Here is a 26213-nt window from a genome sequence, read left to right on the forward strand (position 1 = left end):
GCGAGAGCCGACGGCAACCGCTGCTTTTCAGGGGCGTTGCGCGCCCCCCTATCCGGTTGGCCCTCCCCGCCCAAACACCGCGGCCCTAGGCATTTCCAAGGTAAAAATATATATATTAAAAATAAAGGGGAAAAAATTCATCAATTTAGCATCGAGGCTGCTTTTTCGCCCGATCGCGCAGGGGCAGAGCCCGAGCTCCGGCAGCTCCGCCCGTTAGTGCCCGCAGGGCCGGGAGGGCAGTGCGGGGCCGACCCAGGGCTTCCGCGAGCACGCAGGGGCTCCGCCTAACTCGGAGCTTCCTGCAGCTGCTGCCGCCTAGATCGAGGCTCTGGGAGGGTTGCAGACAATAGCGGCGGCTGAAACACCTGCGATCTATCACCGCAATAAAATATGTGCCGTAAGGCAGAGTAATTGCTCTTTCCGTTTCCAGAGGGAGCTCAAAGCTGGGAAATCAAGGTTAGAACCGTTCAAAGCGTAAATAATTTCCACAGGGCCCATCCAAAGCGTAAGCAGACAGACAGGGGAAATTACAGGGAGTTCCCTGTTCGCCTCAGAAGGGACTTTAGGATTCATTTAGCGGTGTGCGAAGAGGGATAAAGAGTCTGTCAACGTGTATTGATCTGTTTAGCTACAACGCAGGGATGTGAAACTTTTTACTTGTGTGGAACTGAATAGAGGTAGCAGGGGAGGAGAGAGGAGAGAGAAAAAAATAAAATAAAATAAAAACACGAGGTAGAAAACCACGAGATAGAAGGGGGAAAAATAGCCGGAGGTAAAAGGTGAGCAAACAGCGAACAGATTTACGGTCTGATTAGGACTGTAATAATCAGTTCATTGCAGCCCATAGAGTTTAGCAAAGATATAAATTCTGGCTGGAAATAGCCGCATGCTTGTGCATGTTCGCCCACGGATCACATATGTGGCTCTGTCTACGCGTTGTGAACGTTTGTGCGCCGCGTGCGTGCGAGAGTTTCCCATTTGGGGCTTATCCGTGAGTCCGAGTAGGAACGTGCGAAGTTATCACGTCTCCGCGCAGCTGATGTATGGGCATGTGTGCGTCTGTAGCCCATTAAATTCACACGATCCCAGCCGGTGCCTCGCAGTTCAGCAGTGGCCAATGCTAAAAGTTTAATGCCGGCTCTGAAATGCCAAAGCCTAATTAGAGGGTCAGAAGGTGCTTCCGACACCTCGGAGAGCGGGTAGGACCTGGGGGCAGAGGGTGAGCGGGGCAGCCCTAGTCCAGACCCGAACCCGCTCCTTCACAGCAGAGCCCGGGGGGCTCTTCCTCGAGCGGGCAAAACTTAATTCCACGTTCATTGCAGATCCTTTTATAGTTTCTATTATTATTATTATTTTCCTCTCAACAGGTGCCCAAACACCCCGTGATGGAGCCCTGATCCATAGCAGCAGTCAAAAAAAAATAAAATAAAAACACGCTCTTTATCTCCTGACAATAGTAATTTTATGCGCTATAATGCGACATATATAGCAGTGAATATGCACGGAGAGCTCTGAGTGCACACGAATGCATACGTTAAAATGTTACCTTCCCTACCTGGTCTTTTTCTTAGTTGCTTCCAACAAAAGGCATCCTGGATGCTTTTAATAACAACGAATTCATTCCAAATATTTGGTACACAAATTTAGCAAGTCTGAAGGAGATTATTTTTCCAGAGTAATCCAATTAAGAGTTTTCTAAAACTAATCTTTTTGGAAAAAAAAAAATAGTGGAAAGATAAGGAGGAAAATCGTTCCTATTACAGTGATTTATGGCACCAGTTTGATCTATGAAACGAGGCTTTCCTAGCTTGGAGATGACCACTTTCTCCCCGCCGAGGTCGCAAACATACCTGCGGCTTACTGTGACATTTCTTTTTTGTTATTATTATTTCATTTTATTTCTAGATAGACTGTCACCCAGGACTGACTCTCGCCTTTAATACCCTGAGGCAGGGAGTTTGGTTGCTTGCAAGTACCCTAGACTTTTTAAAATGCTAATAGATTTATGATCTCTATTCCGACGCCCATCCAGAGTAATTAGCACATATGTTCTAAATAGATGATAGTTTTGTGAGCAATAAAGCAATTACCCATCGCTGGAGCTGACAGTTCCTCCAACTAAATTCCAACCAGCAGCTAATTGGAGAAGTCATTTCAGCTCCATTGTCTGCAATTAGTCCTGCTAAACTATTATACCCAAACTACCTGATTTGAGGTTTATTTATTCATTGCTATTTGCATTTGCGAGCGCACTCCAAGTCGCGCCTAACTTTCCCAAGCCTTAGGCGCTCTCTGGGGCTGGTGTCGTTTCCCCCCCCCTCTCCTTTTTTTTTTTTTTATTATCATTATTATTATTAAACGAGCCTGTCTCTCGCTCTCGAGCTCCTCCGTGGGCACCGGAGCACCCCGGCCCCTCGGTGGCAGCGGAGTAGGGGACAAGATTTGGGCTCGGGGGAGCCTTTTCTGTCAATTCTGGCAACTGTCGCCTCCTGCTCCTCGGAGGTGGGAAATAAAAATAAAAGGCGGTGCAGGCTCAGGACTTGTGCACAGTGAGTGGAAAAAATGTGTTAAACATCGGTTTGACGCCCCACTGGAGCTTCAAAATATAGAGCAGCTGGATTTCTTCTACTTAATTTAATCTTTACTGGAGTGGGTTTCTTCTTGCCGTCCTTTGGCCAGAAGTCCCAGCAAAACGTAGCCCGGGGGAGCAGAGGGAGGAAAGGAGGGCGGTGGGGGCTGCTTAGTCCTTCGTCTGAACTGGCGGTATTTAACAGGAGCCACCTCAAGGGGCTGGGAGTAGGTTCCTTAAGTCAAGGCTCCTGCCCAGGGCTCGAGTTGGTGCTGGAGTGCGACAGATTTGTGGGCCTTAGCAACAAAGAAGTCACTTAAAGGAATTTCCAGCGAAAGCATCCCGGGCTCGGAGAGAAATGCCAATTTCTGAGAGGCCAGGAGGGGAAGAAATAGTGCCCTGCTTGGATCGCCAGGTCTTTAGCCCCCAGAACAAAGCGTTTCCTATTCGCCATCGGCTCCCAATTTGGTAATTTGGTCTGTCTGGTTGGTTGGTTGGTTGTTTTTTTCCTCAACCATTTAAGCCTCTAAAAATACTAACCAGCCTGAGAGATGACCCTGGTGCGGAGGGGAGCCCCGCTGCCCTCCCGCCGCAGCTGGCGCGGTACCGGGCTCGGGGAGGACCGACAAGCCCGGGTTCATTGCTCGCTCGGGCACATGGACAGCCCACACCGACGGACGGGGCCAGCCCGGCTCCCAGCGAAATTAATGAGCGTATAAATAAATAAAAACCGGGATCCGCGAGTTACAGCGAGTATTGAGTGCCCGCGCAGGGCCGCGGGCTGCACCCTCTTCCACCCGCGCAGCCGCATCGCTGCAGGCGGGGCAAAAGCGTCTTCCTTGCTCCCAGAGCATTCCCCCCCCCGCCTTTTTTTTTTTCCCCATTATGAGTGATTAGAGGGTGTCTATTCAAAGTTGCTGATCCAGAGAGAAAATAGGAGTAGATAAAAGGAGATTTCAAGTGACCTCCTCGTCCCTTTCACGCCAACCTGAGCCCCAGAATAGCCAAGGATCAACCCGGACAAAAGCCCTTTCCTTTTCATTTTCGGCTTCAGAAGATTCAGTGCAAGGGGTTAACAATAAAACATATGACTCTAGGCCAGTTTGGTGGGATCATGCAATTTTGTATACTTTATTAACGACACCGCTGGATAGGGCCGGGCTTCGCCCCTAGAAACGTGTGAATAAAAAAGGCTTTGCATGATAAAATACACAGCAGTCCCTTGCAGCTTTTGTGCCGGGCTGCAGCACTTTGATATGTTTATCCTGTTTCATTTAAACTTTACCTAAAGCACATCCTCGTCCTCCCCACGCAGCCACCATGCGCTGTAATAAACTTATTTCTCTGCTGACAGTTTAAGAGAAAATGCTATAAGGTTTATTACTTAGACCAACTTCTGGTGAGGCGAATATGGCTAGATCATCACTTATCACCAGCCACATTTCCCGAGCAAAATACTTCTGCCCTGTTTTGTCTTAGAGGCACTTAGAAAGTGTCACGAAATGCTGCAACCTACGCGGGCGATCTCTGCTCTTAAAAAACACCCAACTCAAACCTACTTATGATGGACTAATCCCTGTAGCAGAAGAAATAGCGTATTTGACAGGTAACTAAAGGAAACGATTATACTGTGCCGCCGATTGCACTGGCAGGACAATCTAGCAACTTGCAAACTCCTTCCCAAACGTCTGCTCCTCGCCGAAAGCTCAAGCCCAATTCCGAATAATAAATTACACCGAATTCATCCCCAACAGAAGTCGGGGATTTAAAATACAGTCAGACGCCTTTCAGTGTAAAGCCTGTCGCTAATGGATTTTGTGCACTTTTGTTGCTTTTGGTTCCTGCGCTTAGAGCACCGCAGTTTTATTTGTGCCGAAAGTAAATATTTGGTCCCGGATTCATCAGCATGTCGAAAATGATTCCTAGATTTGCCTTATATAGAAAGGTGGGATTTGCATCGAGAGGTCATCACTTTATTTTCCTGGGGCTCGCTTGGCAATTGCCACGCTCCTTTACACCGTGAGACAAGTGGCCTTGGCTTTGGGTCCTCCCCATTCGTCATCAACGCGCACACGCTTTTTAAAATGTCCACGCACATAGTTTAGTTTAATTTAATTTTTTCCTCTTTGAGGCTGGCATCGGGTTTTCAGGCGTTGCCGTGTGGATGGGTGAATGGGTGGCGAATGCAAAGTTGTGATTCAACGCCTTGCTTTTCCGCAGGCTGCCGCCCGAGCCCGGGACTTTGGAGAGAACGCGCAAATGACAATCCACCCCCCCCCCCCCCGCAAGAAGCGCGCTCGCAACTGCCCCGGCAGCGCATTCGGCGCTCGCGGCAGATTTTCTGCCGAGGGGGTGGCGGGGACAAGGCGGAGCGGGAGTCGCTGTCAAGCTGCGTTTTGCCAACACGAGCTAAACCCCGCATTCCCGGGAGCTCATTCTTCGGAGCGCAGGCGGAGGGGGGCGGGGGGCGAGCACACGGACTCCCCCCCCACGACTCTCGGCGGCCCCGAGGAGCTGGTGCTGCCGAGCCCGAGCAGCGATCGCCACAAGCAACGCTGGAAAATGCGCGGGGGGGGCGGCCCGAGCGGGGCAAGGGTGCAGCCCGCCTCCCCCAAGACCTTGGCTTAAAAAAAAAAAAAAAAAAAAAAGGCAGAAAGGGCCTGACTGGACGGGCTTTAAATGATCACACTGAAGAGAAGCCCACCCAGCAGTGCGAAGGAGCTTTTTTTTTTTTTTTTGGGGGGGGGGTCTTCTCTCCCAGTGGTTTGTTCCCTTTGGGACTGGGACTGGGGGGGGGAAGTCCGCATAAAGACACTCCCACACACACCCGCCGAGGGGGGAGAGCAGGTACCGTCTGCAAATGATCAGCCTAAAAACCTGATGAGGGGCCAACCATCCCCCCCCGCCGCAGGCGCGCAGGGTGATCTAGTCCACCTGAGACCACTTCCCCAAGTAAGGAGCCCTCGTCTGTCTTTACAAAACACAACCTCCACTCCATATAGCTTTTATTGTGCTGTTAAAAGATCTCGGTTGTCCTTCAGATCTGCCCAAAGAGGTTGGGGTGGGGGAAGGAAATAATAATAAATAAAATAAAGGCATAGAAGGGAGGGAAAAAAAAAAAAAGAGAGAGGGAGAGAGGAAAAAAGGGGTCTGGGAGGAAAAGCCCCAGCCCCACTGATGGGAAGTGAGGCTTGCCCGGCACTGCTACCTGTCGAGGCCCGGCCCGGCGGCACTGTGACGAGTGGCCCATCTGGGAGCCGGGCCGGGTGCTCAAGCCTGGGAGCGTCCTTAACCGTCGCTTCGGGCCTGCCATGCACTCCAGCCCGGGAAATGGGGCTCAGATGCGCGCTGCCCTGCACCCCGAGCCGCCTACTCTCTGCCGTCGCCTTTCACTAGTTATCCAAAGGTACCGGGGGTCGAGGGGGCAGCACATGGGCTCTCGGAAGGGAGTTTTCAAAATGCCAGGGTGTTATATATATATAACACATATACATACATGTATGTATACACACATATATAGTTTCCCATATTTAATGCATTTTTCTTGTCAGAGCTGGGGGCGATTAAAAATGCTAGAAGTTGGGAAGGAGAAATATATTTTTACACGGCAGAGCTGATAGCTAGGTCCTATGACAGCAGTCTATGTATTTATTGTCCTTCATGCACTCCTCTGCGTATGTATGTATATATACATATGTACGTGCGCATGTGGTGTGTATGTGTATTTTTATATATTGCTTTGTGGAGCATGGCAGGTGAAGCAGGCACTTCACATTTGTTTCGAAAAACGTAAACTACAACCCTCAACCCCCAGTTTACACAGACTTCTCCCGGGCCACTTAAAGAATAAGAATACTACTTTCGACCGGCTTTTATGTATCTTATACTCTCCTCCCGCTTCCCTCCAGAAAAAGGTTTTAGAATTTGTCACCACTAATCACCAGAATTAACTTTTCTTTCCTGGAGGGGACAAGAGTAATGCAGAGGAGAGAGGAGCTAGCGTGGTCCCGGCTACGGTTACAGCAGGGAGGCGAAAGAAAAATCTCAATGAGCAAACTTTACCCCCTCCCCCTACACAGAACTTGGCCACTTTCAGGTCCCAGCCTGGACCCTCGCCTGAGGAGAGAGGGGTCTCGCAAGGTAAAAGGGGGATTAAGTTTGAGCGAGTCCTCAGGCTCTAGCGCGCTCTCCTCTGCTCACCGCGGACCCGCAAAGGTTAAAAAGCAACCAAAGCTCATCCCTCGGTTCAGGGGGAGCTGCGAGCATTTTTTAAGTATTCCTGTAATTGTTGGGGAGAGGAAATGCATCCTGTCTGTTGAACTTTGCTTTAACCTGGGCAGCTGAGGCCTTGGACTAGTTTTATCGCTAGATGCACTGCGTTCCAGCCCAGCTGCTCCCGGCCTCCTTCCCCACGCCCGTGCACAACAGGAGGACACGGAGATGGTCTTTTCCTCGGGAATCCCGCAAACTTCTCCGGCCCTGCAAACCTCAGCATTAAAAAAAAAAAAAAAAATTACTAGTTGCTTTCTGCACGCAGCAAATGAAAACGAGCACCACTCGCACCAAGGCGGGCAAGAAAACACTCCCCTACACACGCACCCCCTTACAGACCATAGCAATGCGAGCGGGTTTGAGCTCCCTTCCGACTCAGAGGAATCTGATTGCCGTCCCTTTCATCTGTTGACACTATCGCCTGCATAAACAGGCTACTATCGATCTTTTCATTAGGTGATCAAGTAACAAACAGAGCAGGTGAAAGACGAGACCAGGAGGGTGCTCACCCTCCTGCAGCGCGCAGCTGGGCGCCCTCACGGGAGGCACAAGTTGCGCGCGCTGTTTACGCGGGCTCGGCGCGCGCCCCTGGGCTGCGACTGCAGCTTCAGCTCGCGCAGACCCGCGAGGCAGTGCGGGGGGTGTAGATACCCCCGCGCTGTATCGGTGCGCGGTGCAAAGCGCCTGCGGGCTGCCCCGACCCCTCTGTCCGAGCCCCAGCGTTACGGGGGCAGCCCGGGGGGAAAGGCAGGGGCGGACTGAGCGCCGCGCGGAGCTGCGAGGGCAGCGCCGCGGCGCGAGGTACTTGCCTGGGGCGCGCGCGCTGAGCGGGTTCCGCGGTGCGGTGCGTGCAGCCTCTCGCAGGGCTCGTGCGCGTGCGCGCCGCTCGCTGCCGCCCTCCTCCCTGTCACTCGCCTCTCCCTCCCCGTATCTCGCTCTGCCTCTTCTGCTCCCCGTCTCCTCAGAGACCGAGGAGTAGAATCTGGGTGATATACATACGAAGCCGGCCTTTTTTTGTCCGCTTTAATCTTATTCGTTTCACCTTTTCACTAACCAGGAGACAGGACCCAGAGTTTATGCGGCAAGAAGACGAGGGAGGAAAGGAGCCCACTGTTGCATAGTCAGTAATATCCTTCTTATCTATGCGAAATACAATAGGGACGGCTTCGCCAAGGCACTCATTGAAAATCTCTTCATTATTTCGGGGCAAAATCAAGGGGTTTATTCTGAGCTTAGAAATGATGAAGGATTCTCCTCTGCGGGCGGCTCTCGGGCTCGGGTTTCAGGGCTGACACAAAGATAAAACCTCGACCACGGCACATCAAAATTGAGGGCTTTTTTTTTTTTTTTTTTTCCTTAATGAAAGCAACATCTCTTTACAGAAAAAAAAAATCATCCCCTTTTCCGCTGCAGGTTTCCTCCTTGGCTCCCAATCTGATTATAAACTTTTATGGGAGCTGAGAGGAGGGTAGTGCGACTCACTTCTCTTTTTTTTTTTTCTTTTTTCTTTTTTTTTTTTTTTAGCAGGTTGTCCTTGCTTTGTCATAGCCGGGCTTCTGACCTAAGCGAATTTCAAACCTCTGGCGGAGGGGGGCAGTTTCAGGGAAAGGAGGCTTGGGAGAAAAGAGGCGAGCAAAGATATGTAACTGGAAAGAAAGCGAGGAGGAGGCTTTATCCCAGCGCGGGTTCCTTAAATGAAGGGAAAAAAAAAAAGAGACAGAGAGAGAGAGAAGGATAAAAAGAGGGGTAAGCGGCAGGAGCGGGGCGCTCGGCGAGGCCGCGGCACTGCCGGCCTGGCCGCTAGATGGCAGCCGGATCCAGCGATTCCGCCCGCGCCGCTCCACGGGGCCGCCACCACCGCGGAGCGGTGCGGAGGGGAACGGAGCGGAGGGGGCGCCCGCACCCCCCCCCCCGGCTGCGCCGCTCTCCGCGGGTGCGCAGTCTCGGCGCGCGAGCGGCGAGAGTCGCTTTCCGGTGATTCCTCGCCCGCGCCGGGGGCTCCCCCCGCCGCGCTCTGCAAGGGGACATGCGGGAATCCCGCCTTGTCTGGCCCCTTCCCTCCCCCTACGCTGCCCCCCCAAATCCCGCTTTTCCCCCGGCGAAGCAGACCGTTGCTTCCTGCTCTCTTTCCGCGGCGCTGCCGCCCCCCTGGGGCGGGGGCAGCCTGGTGAAAGGGGTCGGGGGGGCATAAGCGGTGAGGAGCGAGAGCCGGGGAGCCCGGCAGCAAAAATAGCCCAAAGTGGGATCGGAGCACGGACAGATGTGAATGTGTGAGTGAATATGCACACACACACACAGAGGCACACAAGCGCCTATACTCCTTATTGCACACAGCTCGTTTTCTTCTGCACCATTACGAGCTCTTGCCTGGCTCCTGCAATTGAAATCAGACCCAGAAATCCCATTTTCGAATATGAAAAAAAAAAAAAAACTTTTAACCTAGAGCCCAAACCGTTGCCTTTTAATCCCCCTTTCCGCCTATCGCGATGCATCCTCCTCTTTTGATGTGTGTGCACGGGTGTGTGTATGAGAGAGCGAGGGAGACCATTGGCGATCCATACTAATCAGGTTTCAAAGTAAATAGCAGCGCGGGGCGATCTCAATGTAAATTGCGCTTGTCAGAAGAATCCCCTCTCCCTCCCTCCCTTCCCTCGCTCCCCCCTCTCTTCTCCTCCCCTCCCTCCCTTCCCCATCCCAGTCAGTAGGTAGCAGAGAATAAATAAATAAATAATAATAATAAAGTCCGGGGGGGGGGGGCAATGGAGTGCGGGGGGCTTGGCTAACCTTAGCGTCCCATTTTCTCTCCCCGCCAATTCAGGGCTCTGACCAGTCAGTCGCCTTTGATTATCAGTTGCCAGCAGCCCTTCTCTTGGCTCCTTGACATGAGCTCCATATAAGGCAGCGATCTCCATAGAAACGTGTCAGTTTCAATAGTAGTGTCAAAGTTCACTATATACAGACATTCGCGCAGACCCCCCTTTCGGAAACATTGCTCTGCTAGGCTTCCCGTTTAAACGCATTCATTTTTGGGGTCTCCTCCCCCCCCCTTTCTTGCATATTCTATTAGTTTTTTTTTTCCCTTCATCTCCCTCTTCTCCTTCCTTTTCTTCTTTTTTGTACCCTTCCTCCTTGTGTCTTTCGCTTCATTCCCACAGAAGAGGAGAGAGGTGAAACTAAAAAAAAAAAAAAAGGAAAGAAAGAAAAAGGCGGGGGGGGAGCAGAAAGAGAGAGAGGAAGAAAAAAAAGCCCAGAGAGAGAGAGAGAGAGAGAGAGAACGCGTTCACATCTTAATACCAGTATTATTTTGACTATTCTTGCCTTTTTTATTATTTTTGGGGGGGTTGATTCTAGCTGAGGAGTTTTTATCCGAAATACTTTTTTTAGACAAACAAAAAAGAGAACTTTTTTTTTTTTGGGGGGGGCGACTTCCACTGATTTTTTTTTTTTTTTTGCAACCAGCATCGTGTGTTCTCGCAGACGAAGGAGGAGGAAAAGAAGGTGAAGAAGAAAGGGGCAAGTAAGAGGAAAAGAAGAGGATTTATTCACCTGACCTACTTTGGATCTCTCTTTTGCCTGCGTGTGTCATTATTATCGCCGTTCTCTATTTTTACACTTCGCTGTGAATTCGTCTCCTCTGCGAATTTAGTGAAATCAATTTTGGGTTTTTTTTCCCTTTTTTTTGTAAAAGAAAAAAAAAGAGAGAGAGAGAGAATAGAGCGAGCGAAAGGAGAGCGCGAGCGCGAGAGAAAGAGCAGCGCTCAGCGAGTTCCGCCGCCGCCGCCGGCAGCACCGACCTGCAGCGCCCGCGCTCCCGGGCCGCCTCCAGCTCCGCGGCTCTCCGTCCTGCATGGCTGACGGCGCCCTGCCCTGCACCTGGCCCCCGGACACCTCCATGCCCTGATCGCCGGCGCCCGGATCCTCTCCGAGCCTCCAGCGCTCCGAGATCCCGCGGCGGCGGCAGCAGCAGCAGCAGCGGCGGCCGGGCCCCAGCGGCGGCCCCGACCTCCTCCTCTTCTTCCTCCTCTTCGGTGCTCCGGCTTCCTCTATGCCCGCGCAGGCTGCGCGCTGCTAGCGCCGGCGTCGTGTGTGCGGGGGGGATGTGTGCGCGTGTCCGGCGTGCGACTCCCCTGGATGCCGCTCCCCGCTTCGCCCCCACGCATTTCGCAACTTGAAGTGGCGGCCGGGGGCGGGGGGGGGTGGGCAGGGAGCGCGGCGGAGGCGCGCGGCGGAGCAAGCGCGGGCGAAATAGCGAGACGAGGGCATTTTAGGAGGGGGGAGAGCGCCGAAAGGAGCCCTCCACCCGCCCCCCCTCCAAAAAAAAAAAAAAAAAAGGAAGGAAAAAAAAAGAGGAAAAAAAATAAAAGCGGCGAAATCCGCGAGCGAGCGAGAGGAGGAGGGGTTCATCGCGGCCCGAAATAAATAAAATAGCGAGACGGGCCGCGCACCGGCGGCAGGCGGCCGGGCAGCGGCAGCAGGCAGGCTCCCCGCGCGCGACGCCCGCCCCCCGCCTCCCTGCCCGGCAGCCCGCAGCGAGAAGCGCCGTTCCCCAGCACTTCTGTGGGCCCGAGATATGGCAATGGTAGTTAGCAGCTGGCGCGATCCGCAGGAAGACGTGGCCGGGGGCACCCCGAGCGGCCCCAACCTCGCAGTGCAGCCGGCCCGGGAGCAGCCGCCGCAGCAGCAGAGCGGCTCGGCCGCGCCGCACACCCCACAGACCCCCAGCCAGCCAGGACCCCCTTCCACGCCGGGCACGGCCGGCGACAAGGGCCCCGGGCAGCAGGGCTCGGGCCAGAGCCAGCAGCACATCGAGTGCGTGGTGTGCGGGGACAAGTCGAGCGGCAAGCACTACGGCCAGTTCACCTGCGAGGGCTGCAAAAGTTTCTTCAAGAGGAGCGTGCGCAGGAACTTAACGTACACATGCCGTGCCAACAGGAACTGTCCCATCGACCAGCACCACCGCAACCAGTGCCAGTACTGCCGCCTCAAGAAGTGCCTCAAAGTGGGCATGAGGCGGGAAGGTGAATATCTCTTCCCTACTACCCTACCGCTCCCTCTGCTTCTCTGTGTGCGTGTGTGCGAGTGACTGTATACATACATACGTGCATATATACACACACACATATATATGCGCAGCTCTCCATGGCGACCTAGGACTCTCTCTGTTTGCGTGCCCGTGTCAATCCCTGCCCGCGCCTGCTCTCCATCTGACAGCCCTGCGCCGGGTTTTGTTGTTGTTGTCGATGGTGGCTGCTGGTGGCTTCTCCTGCTTTTCGGATCGTGCCTCCTCCCGCTCCTCCCCACCCCCGGCCCCACCGCGCTTGCCCCTTTCCCCGCTCATTGCGCCCGCAATCCCGCGTTACGGTCGCTCGATAAATGGAGCTCGTGGAGCCGCTGTCCCCGCGCGTGTCTCCGTGCGTGGATGTGTTTTTGTCTATTATTGGCACGAGCGTGGCGAGGAGGTGGTGAGAGACGCAGCTCTCCGTACGAGATGTGCTCCCATTCAGCTTCCCCCTCCCCCCGCCCCATCGTTTCTTTCGAAACCCACACCTCTTCCCGCTAGAGCCATTCCCAGTCTCGTCTTTCCCGAAAGAAAGATGAAAGTCGTGTAAGTAGGAAAGAAGAAAAAGGGGAAGGAAATTAAAAAAGCAGGAGAGAGGGGGGATGTGCAACTCTATGTGGCTTCCCGATGCCCTGGAGGGGGCTTCTGTGCGGGATTTGGCTTTGTTTTCCTTCCACGCGTTCAAAGGAAAGTTTGACTGAACCGGGTTTCTCTACTTTCTCTACTTCAGTCTTTTTTTTTTTTTTTTTAACCACGCTGCTCATTTTCTTTCTCCATCAAACTCCACCCTCTCCTTAAAGCCTGCATACAAATCGTGATTTTTAACCTATTTACCGGTCCTTCTCGTTTTAGCAGAATTCATAGCCCGCATCTGGCAGTGGGCTCCTCACCATTTGCAAGTGCTCCTTTATTTATTTATTTATTTATTTATTTATTTATTTATTGCTTCTCCTTCCCAAGAGTTGCTGTGCTTTTCCTTGCATTAGGGCTCATTTTCTCGTAGGAACATTTCCTGCCTCTTCCCTCTTCGAAACGTATCTCTCGCTTTGCAGTTAAAGTTTACCCTGTGACTCTCGTTGGAGGCGCCTGGAGAGTCACCTCAGCGAAAGGGTCAATTTTGCGGAGTGGGGGTTACTACTGCCTTGATTGTGAGTTTTCTTTTTTTTATTATTAATATATTTTATATGCCACAAAGAAAGCCATGGAGCTGCTCTAGATCTAAAGGAGCTCACAAATATGACGACTTCATTGGTAGCTCCAGGGGCTGTTGGTAGGCGCCTGGAAAGAAAGAAAAAGGATTGAGGGCGGGGGGGGGGGGCGGGAGAGGAAGAGACATTTGTTCTTGCAGCTAATTGAAAAATAACTGCCAAGGTTAAAAGCAGCTTTAGGAGGGAGGGAGGGGCTGGAGGGCAGGAGCAGGAAGGTCGGACATGACAGAAGTGCAGGGCTCGCTGTGTGCTCTGCTAAACTGGAATAAAAGAGAAACTTGAGCAAAATGTGGCATGCTGGAAAGATGAATTATCTCTCTCTGTGTGTGTAGAGAAACCAGCCTGAGGAGCCCTGTCTTCTCCTTAAATTACCTTTGTTTACATGGTATGCGGGTTAAAACGCTGGCACTGCTGGAATGAAGCACACACGCTAAAAAAAAAAAAAAAAAAAAAAGCACCAACTTTGGTCAGCTTTCGGGACTCGAGGCTTGCTTGCGCCCTGCGTGGAGATGGTTAATGAATCCAGTGTTTTTGCAGTTGCAAGCTTGTGCATTCGCTGTGCACCGCTAACTGCAGGCTTTTGCAGTGGCAACCGCGCGCCAAAGATATTAATTACACCGTGCCCCTTCTTTTTCCACGAATGTTTGGCTATTGTAAGTTCAGAGCTTTTATTTTAATTATTTTATTTTGTTTTATTTCTCCTCTCCCCTTGATAATATTTAACTTTGCTCTTCCTTTCAGCAGGGAGAACTTTGCTGGGCGAGGGAGGGGGGGTCCTGCATGGAAAGCTTCGTCTGTGAAATAAAGTTAGCAGTTGGGAGCTGGGGGACTGTGACCTGTTCCAGTTTTAAGGTTAACGATGAGATATTTTTGAAGAATATGGACGCATTTATTTTCACGCTTTAAAAGGAAGAAGGGAAAAAAAAGCATCACAGCAGTTCACTTGTAAATCTCAGTGCTGCCAAGGCACTCGGCTAGGATACACAACAGAGCTTGCCTATATTTTTAACAGCTGGCTGTGATTTTTAACCCCACTTTCTTACCACCCGGAGGACGCCTTTTGATTTTATTTTTTTATGTGTGGGGTTGCCTTTTGTCGCGAGCGGGGAGGGGGGCGGGGGGGGGGCGGATTTGCCTTGTTTGCCTTGGGTTTATTTTTTTCCTTTTTTTCTTTTTTGACCTCCCTCCCCTCTCCTTCTCCCCGTCCCCTCTGCTTTTTTAAGCCGTGTTTATTTTGCTGAGCCTGCCCGTGGCGGGGGGCGCTTGGCTGCGGCGGCTGCTGCCGGGGCCGTGGCGATGCGCGGAGGGTCGGTAGGCTCGGGCAGCTCCGCGGTCGCGGAAGGAGGGCGGTTTTGTGCGCGGCCGGGCCCGCGAGCCTCCTGGGTGCACATTTCCTCTCCTTGTCTCCTTGTTTTTGTCAGCGGTTCAGCGAGGAAGGATGCCGCCGAGCCAGCCAAACCCGGGCCAGTACGCGCTCACCAACGGGGAACCCCTCAACGGACACTGCTACCTCTCGGGCTACATCTCGCTGCTGCTGCGCGCCGAGCCCTACCCCACGTCGCGCTACGGCAGCCAGTGCATGCAGCCCAACAACATCATGGGCATCGAGAACATCTGCGAGCTGGCCGCGCGCCTGCTCTTCAGCGCCGTCGAGTGGGCCCGCAACATCCCCTTCTTCCCCGACCTGCAGATCACCGACCAGGTGGCCCTGCTGCGCCTCACCTGGAGCGAGCTGTTCGTGCTCAACGCGGCGCAGTGCTCCATGCCGCTGCACGTGGCGCCGCTTCTGGCTGCCGCCGGCCTCCATGCCTCGCCCATGTCTGCCGACCGCGTGGTGGCCTTCATGGACCACATCCGCATCTTCCAGGAGCAGGTGGAGAAGCTCAAGGCGCTGCACGTCGACTCGGCCGAGTACAGCTGCCTCAAGGCCATCGTGCTCTTTACCTCAGGTGAGCGCGGCTCCGCTCGGCTCCGCTCGATTCGGCCTCCCTGGGCGAGAGCGGGGCGCCCTCGGCGATGGGGACATGGCGGCCCGCAGCGCTGGGGACTCCTGCGAGACTCGTGGTGGGGGGAGGGGGACGGGGGACATAGCAACAGCACAAGAGCAGCAGATCTGAGGGGGCATGAGCCAGTCCGCAGATAAATCCTCCTCCTCCTCCTCCTCATTATTATTATTATTATTATTATTATTATTATTATTATTATTATTATTATTATTATTATTTCTCTTTTTCCACCGTGCAAAGCCACGCAAATATCGTAATTTTAATAGATCACCTTAAAAAAATCTACCAAATTAAGTGGAGGCGGTGGAAACGTGTGTGTGTGCATGTTAACAATTTTTCCTTGTGATAGATGGTTCAAATTAACTGGCAGGAAAGTGCATTAGCATCGCCTTTGAAGTGCTCTAGTTGTAGCCTATAAGAATATAATACATCTTTTATTATTATAACCTGCGCGAGAGAAATTTATAAACATCAAAGACGAATAATATGTATGGAACGTAGGGAAGGGAAATGAGGCAAGATAAGAAACCTTGCAATGTCACTTTTTAATTATTATTCTAATTATTGCCACGATGGGGCTAATTGCCACTTTTGGGGCTTGTTTGTTTTCCTTTTTTTTCCCCTCTTTCCTTCCCTTTCTTTTTCGTGTTTCGGTTTCTTCTCTCTCTCTCTTTTTTTTTTTTTTTTTTTTTGCTATTAGACTAGCCTCCGAGTTGCTAATAAATAGTCCCAATAAATCTGACTTAAAACTAGGCCGAGGCAAATTTAAAAGCATTCCTGAACAAAGATGGCAAATCATTCAAAGGCCTTGTTTAACAGTAAGCAGTTTATAGTCCATCAATATTTGTTGCCTCTCATGCATGAAAAATAGTATTTACATTGTATTAAAATGATTCTTAAATTTGCACAATCTTGTAATGTAGCAAATGTAGTATTAATATCGATTTGAACATCAGATAATTTATTTAGACAGGAGTATCTAATTTGTATGCAGGGTGAAGACATGTACTGTGACTGCCCCCTTTTACTTCCAGTGCAAATGCAGTCTTAGTGTTGGAGGGAATATTTCTTTGCAGAGGATAAAGTGCAGATCTTAAAACAAATGGAAGATTTACTGGATATTCAGATCGACATTTTAATGCATTTTATCTTAATAAGTCTTCCTGATGGAAACGTTTTTCAAAAGTGACAAAGAGACCTGGCAGCATTTATCAGGCTGATTTAACTCCAGAGCCGGTGTGCAAACTTGCATACTTTCCATGCCCATTCATTTCAGGATGTTCATCAATAAATAGAGCCAACCTAGGCCAACCTTACTCTTTTTTTTTTAACTCTTTTTTTAAACTTTTTTTTAACATTTTTTTCTCTCCAGATCCAACTTTGAGAGATTACCCCTAAACAGAGAGACTGGTCTAAGTCTTAGCTCCTTTGCTCCAAAAAAAAAGGTCCCAAGAAGGCGGTTGCCCCAAATGGGGACACTTTGGGGAGGGGGGATTTCTCTCTCTTTCTCTTCTTTTCTTACTCTTCTTTTACCTTCCTCACGTGATCGACCTTGGCTAGGACCGCAGCACGTGGCTTTAGGAGAGCATTTCATTTCCATAGCTTAAAACCAAACGTCATCATTAAATGCTTGCGAGGGGAGAAGCCTCCTCCAACAATTGAGTGGAGCCTGAATGGAGTTTAGGAAGAGAACAATAATATTTTGAAGCCGAATCGCGTGGGGCATATCAGAAAATGGAAATACAGCTGTCAGGAGTAATCTACCCCTTACCCCCATCCACACATTTCCACTTTTGACTAAACTTGTTTTGATTGCTTAGCCAGACGGGGATTCATGGGAAGCCTTTCTCAAAGTCATCCAACTCAGTCATCCAACTTTTAAACAAACTTTGACTGATGGAAAAGACATTTTTAAGCATATTGTCCTAAGTCCTTCGCTGAGGACTAAGTATTTAAAGCTGGCATGGGTTTCTCCCCTTGTGGCTAGGTAATGCAAATCCAATAAATCTATTTGCAGTGCAATAAGAACTTTGATTTCTAGTTAGGTGCCAGCTGATTACACCTATATTTCCTGAACACTAAACTCTTCTGAACTTGTAACATGAAATACATTCCCACCACTACTACAAGGGGGAAGTCTGGAGTGTGCTGAACAGTAATGGATATTTATTTAAATAATTTCTTTTCCATAGCTTGCAGGAAGAAATATAGAGCTTTCCCTTATTGAAACACTGCCATATAAAAAGTGAGGCGCACAGGATTTTCGCATTAGCCCACTTTCTTAGATGGGGTAATAATTCACCTTTGGTAAACACGTATTGCTTTATTTATTTATTTATTTATTTATTATTCCATGGATCCCTTCCACAGATACCACCTCTCTGGGCTGAATAATTCACTCGACCTTTTCATCCTTCAATTATTATTTTAATCCCGTTTTAAATGGAGAATTAAGTCTCCTTTCCCCCTCCCAGCCATCTTTAAGGATGCGAAATAAAATCCAAATAAGCGCATATGCCAGAACATTTGAAATAATTAAAGCTCAGTAGATATTATCGATGTGAGAAAATCCTAAGCGTTTGGAGATCTAACACAAAACCCAACACTCATTTTTCTCTCCCTCGCTGTCATCTTTGCAGCAAGTAACCTGCTCATCTGCACTGTCCAGTGACCTGCAGTAGAGATGGTTCCTATCGTAAATATCTGATAAATATTTTACTAACCTTAAGGGTATGACATATGGGGCATTAAAAAAAAAAGAAAAAAAAAAGCCTTGCTAAGGTGTCGATAAGTCCCTTTCATATTGCATTGTTTGGAAGTTGAATAGGATCCTAATGCATAATGAGCAGATAACGCATGTAAAATAGCAAGATATATGTAAATATGGAGTGTGATTTGTGGCAATCAGCATATGAACAAGCCTGTGGTTCTGATATATATTGGAAACAAGAGCAGGCCTATGCTTTTGATACATATATATGTTGCAGCCTGGTGCTTTAGATGTTGCATTAAAGGCACGGTATGGATTAGCAGAGCAGCCTGACTCAGATAATTGTATATCTGAAGGATGCCAAGTCCGCAGTACAGGTCAAAGGGTCCTTTCTTTAAAAGTTATTGAATTATGGCTTGTTTTATTTTTATTTTCGCTCGAGGACATAGTATTGTAGATGAAGGTGTTCAGAAATCTTTGTAAAGATGGTTCTTGATACAGAAAGGCTTCAACTTCAAAAAATGTGGTTGCTACAGATTTTTGATCTGAATAATTTGTTGTGTCTTTCCAAGGTCATAATTTTACATTCCCAATTTTGTAATGTCCTTTTGGGGCCATTAACATGCATTAATTCATATACAGATCTATACATTAGCAAAGTCTGACTTTGATCTATAGTAAACCGCACTGCCAGCTGACTGCTTCCCTGTGATCCTTATGCTTTTTTTTTTTTTTTAAATACTAATCTGCGAAACAATGTAGATGATATATATGAACCATGGAGGCAAACGCACCACGTTGCTCTGACTGCAGGATGCTGTGCAAGCCGCTCACTGAGCAGCCTGCACAATTTTCCTCTATTGGGGTGATACCTACACACAGATAGGGGTGTGTGTAGACATGCAGAGCCCTATCTATATGTACGTATATGTATGTGTGTGTGTGTATATGCACACATGTACACGGAGACGTGCAAATAGCTAAACGCCTGGATTTGCAGGGTTCAGGTTCGCACGCATGTGCCCGACTGCTCGCAGTCTGCAAGGTGTGAGGGGTAGATTTCTGTTTTCATCCGTGTGTACCGAGCTACCCGCTGATCGAGGGGTGCATCTCTGCCCCCCACCTCGCGCAGCGTCCCCCATCGCAGGCGCCTCCAGCTTTGTGTGGAGCTGCCGCATCCCGCCGTATGGCGATGCAGCCGCCGGGATGCGGGCGACTCCGGGGACACGAGCCGGTCTCAGGGGTACTGCCCCCTCCGCGCCCCTTGCTCCGCAAAGCGCCCCGCGCCTTCATCTCCATGTCAACAGCGCGCCCGGCGCGGCGTCGTGCGCAGCGGGGGGACGGGTGCGCAGCGCGACTCTCGGTGTTTTCCCTGCTTTCCCTCCCCCCAAACTTGTCTATTTTTAATTATTTATCGTTATTTATGCACTTTTATGGCTATTTACCTGCTGGCGGGAGGTCGGGGCTGCCGGCGGGGAGGAGCGCTCCCGCCGCTTTGCCGCCACTAACCGCTTGCCCCCCTTGCCTTCCCTTCCCTTGACTCGTCTTCCCGCTCCGCTGCTCTCCGCTGCTCTCCGCCCGGCCCCGCGCCGCGCTGCGCGGCCCGAGCAGACGCGTGCGGCCTGTCGGACTCTGCGCACATCGAGAGCCTGCAGGAGAAGTCGCAGTGCGCGCTCGAGGAGTACGTGCGGTGCCAGTACCCGAACCAGCCAAGCCGCTTCGGCAAACTGCTGCTGCGGCTGCCCTCGCTGCGCACCGTCTCCTCCTCCGTCATCGAGCAGCTCTTCTTCGTCCGCTTGGTAGGTAAAACGCCCATTGAAACGCTCATCCGGGATATGTTGCTGTCCGGGAGCAGCTTCAACTGGCCTTACATGTCCATCCAGTGCTCCTAGAGGGTGGCGCGCACCCCCGGTACAGACACTGCGGAGCGCGGGCGGGAGCGCACGCACAGAGAGCGAGCTGGGCTGCAACGGGGCCCGGCCACGGGCAGGACACAAACGACGGCCCCGAGGAGGGTCAGATGCGTGGCCGCGTTTGGGAGGCAGAGAAATAAAGGACCTTGTGTCTGTGGAGATTTTTTTTTTTGGGGGGGGGGGGAGGTGGAGAGGGGAGGAGAGAGCGAGGAGGAGGAAAAAAAAAAGACAAAAAGAAAGTAAGAAAAAGGACCGAGAGGTAATTTTAATAAAAACAGAAGGAGGAAAATAATGGATCTTCCAGAATTTATTGTGAACTGTGGATATATTCTGTACAGAAACAATCAGACAAACAAAAGCGCTGGAGCTGAACTGAACCTTGTGTAGAGAGAGAGAGAAAAAAAAGCAAACAAGAAAGGAACCCCACACGCAAACACTTACCACGAACATTGTTACTTATTCTGTAAAATATTAGTCTTTATTTTCATTTTTTGTAAAACTTAAAGCATCTTATGCGCATAAAAAAAGAAACAAAAATTAGGGGAAAATTACATTTTCCAAATAATGATAAAAAATGTCCTGTGTCTATGTATCTATATCTGTTTTGTATTTTTTTCTGGTTCCAAACCAGGTTTTCTGTGATCCTATGCTAATAATTTTTGATATAACCCTTTGCTTCTTATGAGTGCGATATATGTTGTCGAAGTTGTTGTTCCGGATGGGCTCGGGATTCGGCAATAATCACGCAGAACGAGGTGACTACATCAAGCATTTATTCAGGTGAAAGCACATAAAAGAAGCAAAGTATGGATAACTACTCACGAGGTGATACCTGCCGGCGGGATATTGGACCCGAACATCCTCTCGAGCTGGCAGATCAGAGAGAGTTGCTGACCGGCTCCCGCGGAGACAGCACAGGCCTCAGAGTGAGGAGTTTCTTCTCCCCCGGCTCTCTCCGCACTGTCCTCTCTATGCCCGGTGCATCCTGGCACATAGGGTCAGTACGACCCAGGAGGCAGGCCGGGGGGTGGACAAACTCCGCCTCTAGTTGCGCAACTCTTCCCCCCCCCGGGTGCGCAGGTGCACATGCCAGTCGGGGGTCCCAGCCCTCAATTTGAGGGTCCTGCCTTCCTCCTCTTCTTCCTCATTTCCGGGTGTTTGACCTCCAAAGCTAGTTTGGAGGACGTCTGCGGTTAAGTTGACTACAAGCCCAGCCGAGCGGCCGGCTTCAACAGGTTTCCAAGGGGGCTGCCTGTGAACCGGGCTGAGCAACTGCATCCCTGCTCCTTATCGCTCAGCCTAGGGAGGCAAACATCTTTCCCAAGGTCTGGCCTCTTCTTCTCACAGGAGATTTTTATGACTCTACAGATCACAGAAATTTCCATCTCCAATACAGTTGTTCTTCAAGAATTAAAATTGAAGTGAGAATTTAAACAAAAATAAAAGAATTAATCAGAAAATAATCAACTCACCCCCCCTACAACCCCTGAGTCTTGTTGCTTGAAACATGCCAACAGTTCACTGAAAGCAAAAAGGAAAAAAAAAGTACTCCCTCCATTTTTAACTTATGTACTGGTGTGAGAAGGAAGAAGTTAAAAACACGTGCAAGGGGTAGCCAAGCTCTATAACTCACGTGCTGTTCCCGGCCTGACCTGCCAGGCCCAGGCAGAGCGCAGTGCCCTGGCTGAACCGAGGTTGTACGGGAGAGTTTGGGCCAACGTGCTTACGTGCAGATTGCCCCCGGCCTGCGAATTTCCAAACACCTATTTTCCCCCCATTTTGTTCCCCCCTCTCCCGTCAGCCGGAGTTGCTGCTGAGTTCACACCTTGCGTTCTCAGGTGTAGGTTGAAGTGGCTGTGTGGAGCGATACAAAACACGGCACCTTGAGACCCACATTATCCTTTTCCTACAGGCTTGGAGGTGCTTTTTTTGTTTGCCTGATTGTGCTTTTTTTGTTGTTTCTTTCCCTAGGGACTCGAGGGGCCACTCGTGGGTGTCGCCGCGCCCCGGCCACCCCGGGCCATGTACGGAGGGTCTCCCGGGTCCCTGCCTGCAGAAAGCTGCCGGGGGGGCTGCCCGCGGCATGGGCAGCGAGCGCGGGTAACCTGAGTGTGCAAAACGCGTGGCAGCTCTAGGTGCGCGCAGCCCACGCGGAGGGTTGCAGCGGGGCCGGCGATGGGTGCAGAAAGTCCGGGGTCGTTTGGGTTTGTTTCCCTTCCCTTTTTATCTCCCCCCTCCCCCCGCCGCTTTTTTTTTTTTTTTTTTTTTTAAAGAAAATTAAAAATCGCTGCTGTAATGGAGCTCCTTTGAAGGTGAAGGCTTCACAATGCTGCTAGCTGGTGGTGCAGATCTCTGTAACAGCTTTCAGTGCATTAATGTTTTATAGGCTCTGAGACAGAGCTGTAAGAACACATACTACCAAGGGAGCTCTTTCTTAACGTACTAATAAAGCTGGTTATTTAAAAATAACATTCCCCCCCACATGCAGACACGTCCCACGCCCTCCAAACAAACCCAGTTGAGGCCGACTTTTCAATTCGTGGAGTCATTGGCAATGTTTTCCTTTTATTTTGCTGTCCTCCATACTCTCCAGATTTTTTTTTTTCATTAACAAGATCCTTCAATCCAACCCGCTTGGGGTTTTTAATATTTTGGGCGCAGCAGATCAGAGGCGAGAGCGACTCTATGCAGTAGGCACTTATAGCTGGATTATCAACATCGCGGGCAGAGCCTCCATGGGGGTAGAGGCCGTCTTACTATATGGAGACGCGGCCTGTATCTCTATCCATAGGCGCTGTATGGCAGGTAGAGGGGGGGCACGGGGAGCAGAGGCTTCAAACCTGGGCACACGAGGACACCCCCCCCCTCCCTTCCCTTTGCTGCTCCAACGGACGCTATAGGCGACAGTCTTGTCCCTCACATGGGCGCGGAGGTCCCCGGCGCTGCTCAGCACTCGGAGGTGCTGAATTAGCTTCTGGGCAATGCTCTTGGGTGGGACAGGGAGCTGGGGACCCGTGGCGGGAAAATTGGGGTGGGAAAGGGGTCAAAAGAAAATAAAAAAATATATAAAAATAAAAAGCTCTCGGTTTCTTCCAATGAGATGTAAATATATTCATTACAGCGTTATCCCACTGATGAAAACAGATAAACTTTTTTTTTTCGTAAGTCAGAAACGTATTTTTTCAATTAATTTTCATATTTATGAATAATTACCCACCGATTGCCAAGAAACTTGCAGGTGTAGAGGCGGTGTACGACATGCACTTATTTCCATGTATGTGCCTAGAAAGAAGTGTTTCAATCCCTTATTAAACTTTGCTTATAAGATGGTATCGTGTTCTGAAGTGTCAAATATCCAGTCGCTGGTCTTTGTCGTGTTCGTGGATGTTCTCCTTTGTCACACTCCCAGCTCCTGGGCAGTTATGTGGTGTCTTAAAGAATATATATATATATATATATATATATATATATATACACACGCACACACATACGTGTACTATGTCTCGGTGGCGACTCAAACGGGAGAAACCTCTACTGAGAGGGCCAGGTTAAGTCCTGTTCGATTGCCATCTATCCCTGAGTCTGAGGTCCACCTTACCGGAAATTTGACATTTTATAATTCGGACTATGGCGATTGGGGGAGGGATATCCCTGCTACCCCTGCTGACTTGGATTGTTTGAAAGATCTCCCGGAGGTGTATGAGATGCTGGTGACGGTTGCCACGCCTCAAAAGGTGATGGAGGAGGAGGCGTGGACACCAGAACGACCATCTCCCCCTGGCGAAACAATCCAAACTGAATTGGCAACCCCTACCCTGGCAGCCGTGGGAGGAGCGACTGAGGTTTCGACCCCGGTCGTGAAGATCCTCCAAGACCATCCTGCATGTCCATGCTGTGGCGCCAGGGTAGGAAAAATTTCGGCTTTGCATGAACACCTGAGGAGGGCGCATGGTCGGAAAAGAGTGCTTTACCAGTGTTCCCGATGCGGGAAGACTGGTGATAAACATCATAGCATTGCGTGCCACTTCCCAAAGTGCAAGGGGAAACCCACAGAGGTAGTTGTAGAGGGTCCCTCTGATGCACCTGAATGGCGATGTGGGGAATGTGATCAGGCCTTTAAGACAAAAAGCGACCTCTCTCAGCATAAAAGAGCTATGCATCCATCTGTTCGGAACGTGGAGCGGATTGAAGAAGCTCGCCCAAAGGGAAAGGGACTGAGAGGTATGCATAAGAGCACCTGGACAGATGAGGAAACCACACAACTGGTCGAATTGGAGAGATGGTTTCAGGGTGCGCGCTTTATTAATAAGCTGATCGCGGAGAATTTGCCCACGAAAACGGCGAAACAGATCAGCGATAAGCGAAGGCAGTTGGCGGCCGCGACTAAAACATCGTCGCCCATGAAAGCAACTGCGGCGCGCGAAAAGGACGCCTCCCCCGAGATGGAAGAGGTGAGAAACATCCAGAAGGAGTATAGAAGGGTTGTTGGTGAATGGCTCCAAGACGGTTCTCCAACTGCTCCGGGAAGGTTCCGCGGGATCTTGGAAGGTGTGGAAAACGTCCCCGAGTGTGTCAGCTGTCCTTTGAAGGAGCTGGAAACCCTCGCGCAAGGGAAGCTCGCCGTTAAAAGAGCCAAGTACCGTCAGAAACATCCTGCCGAGGCCGGGCCTGCGAAGAAGGAGAGAAGGTGGATGAAACGCAGGGCGGTTGAAAGGGGTCAATACCTCCGATATCAGCGGCTCTTCGCTTTGGATAGGAAGAAGCTTGCTGGTATCATTCTCGATAACATCGAGGCAGTGAAATGCCCTCTCCCGACTGAAGACGTTTACGCCTTCTATAGGGAGAGATGGGAAGAGGTGGCCTCCTTTTCCGGCTTATGTTCATTCCGTAGTGTGGGAAGGGCCGACAATACTGCCTTTAGGCTAATGATCTCCGCGGGTGAGATCCGGAAGAACGTGGCGGAGATGTCCAAGCGCTCCGCCCCGGGACCAGACGGCCTCTCCCTGGGGGACGTTCTTAATATTGACCCCCAGGGCAGCCGGTTAGCGGAGGTGTTCAACCTCTGGCTGTTGGCCGGAAAAGTCCCTGACGAGCTAAAGGCAGCTAGAACGGTTTTAATACCGAAATCGGCGGATCCCACTAAGATGGAGGACATTAACAACTGGCGGCCCATTACCATCGGGTCCGTCATTTTAAGGCTGTTCTCCCGGACATTGAGCAATAGGCTCCGGCGGGCATGCCCAATTAATGCGCGACAAAGGGGTTTCATAGCAGCTCCGGGCTGCTCGGAAAATCTTAAACTCCTTCAGGCACTGATTAAAAGTGCCAAGAAAGACCATAGGACTCTTGGGGTCGTGTTTGTCGATTTAGCTAAGGCTTTCGACACAGTTAACCACCAACACATCTTCCGGGTCTTGGCCCAAAAGGGGGTCGATAAACACATTATCGACTTACTGAAGGACTTATACACCAACTGTGGAACCAGAGTGGAGGTGGGAGGCCGGTGTACGGAAAGGATTAAGATTCTCGGGGGAGTGAAGCAGGGTGATCCACTGTCCCCAGTGCTCTTCAATTTGGCTTTAGACCCTCTGTTGTGTGGTCTGGAAAGTAGAGGAGTGGGCTTTAAGTATGGTGACCAGGTGGTGACATCACTAGCGTTCACCGACGATTTGGCACTTCTCAGTGACTCTTGGGACGGCATGAGACAAAATATCGAAGTGGTTGAAGAATTTTGCCAGCTTACCGGGCTGCGGGTACAGGCCCCTAAATGCCATGGGTTTCTTATTAGGCCTACTAAAGACTCTTATACCATCAATAACTGTAACCCATGGTCAATTGCGGAAATGCAATTGGATATGATAGATCTGGGTAGTTCGGAGAAATATTTAGGCCTAGGGATAGACCCCTGGGTGGGAATATCCAAGCCCGAACTACGAGGGACACTGACCCACTGGATTGGAAACATCGGGGGAGCCCCACTAAAGCCACTTCAGAAGGTGGATATCTTGAGGATTTATGCGATCCCAAGGCTGCTGTATAGTGCCGATCATGCCGGAATGAACGTCACATACCTCCATTCCCTAGACCAGGAAATTAGATCGGCCGTCAAAGGATGGTTACATCTGCCACCGAGTACGTGTGACGCCATCCTTTATGTGGGGTATAAGGATGGTGGACTGGGACTCCCCCGTCTGGCGAGCCAAATTCCTAACATCCAGGCTCGCAGATTGTTACGGATTGCCCACTCCGAAGATACCATCATTCGGAATGTAGTCCGCCAGGAAGGGATCCAAGAGGAGGTGAGGAAGGTTTGGATCATGGCGGGCGGGCGTCCTGACAAAGTACCAGCAGTGACGGAGGAATTCCCAACGGCGGCTGCGGAGTCCTCGACGACCGGCGAGCCCTCGTCCGAGTGGGAGAAGATTGCTCCAAGAGTCATCTATCCCGTTCCCTGCAGATGGAGGAAAAGAGAATTT

The 26213-nt window shown here is 50.6% G+C and overlaps 1 protein-coding gene and 1 long non-coding RNA gene across 3 annotated transcripts; both read left to right on the forward strand.

The window, feature by feature from the left end:
* The first annotated feature begins 10095 nt into the window (after positions 1–10095).
* LOC148592471 (uncharacterized) lies at positions 10096–10475 on the forward strand. Its single transcript, XR_015913928.1, has 2 exons — positions 10096–10137; positions 10301–10475. It is a non-coding gene; the product is annotated as an uncharacterized LOC148592471 (long non-coding RNA).
* Positions 10476–11350: 875 nt separating this feature from the next.
* On the forward strand, positions 11351–19928 carry LOC148592472 (nuclear receptor subfamily 2 group F member 1-A). Of its 2 annotated transcripts, XM_088534671.1 has the most exons (4): positions 11351–11859; positions 14530–15057; positions 19436–19623; positions 19708–19928. In XM_088534671.1, exons 1-4 carry the CDS (start codon positions 11412–11414, stop codon positions 19714–19716), a joined length of 1173 nt encoding a protein of 390 aa, XP_088390797.1. In that variant the 5' UTR covers positions 11351–11411; the 3' UTR covers positions 19717–19928. The 2 variants fall into 2 exon arrangements, with proteins under 2 accessions (XP_088390797.1, XP_088390796.1); XM_088534670.1 differs by having other exon boundaries at positions 19436–19928.
* Positions 19929–26213: the final 6285 nt, after the last annotated feature.

This window comes from Tinamus guttatus, unplaced genomic scaffold, assembly GCF_059628265.1.
Source record: "Tinamus guttatus ecotype Peru unplaced genomic scaffold, ASM5962826v1 Tinamus_guttatus_pri_ptg000583l, whole genome shotgun sequence".
NCBI lineage: Eukaryota > Metazoa > Chordata > Aves > Tinamiformes > Tinamidae > Tinamus > Tinamus guttatus.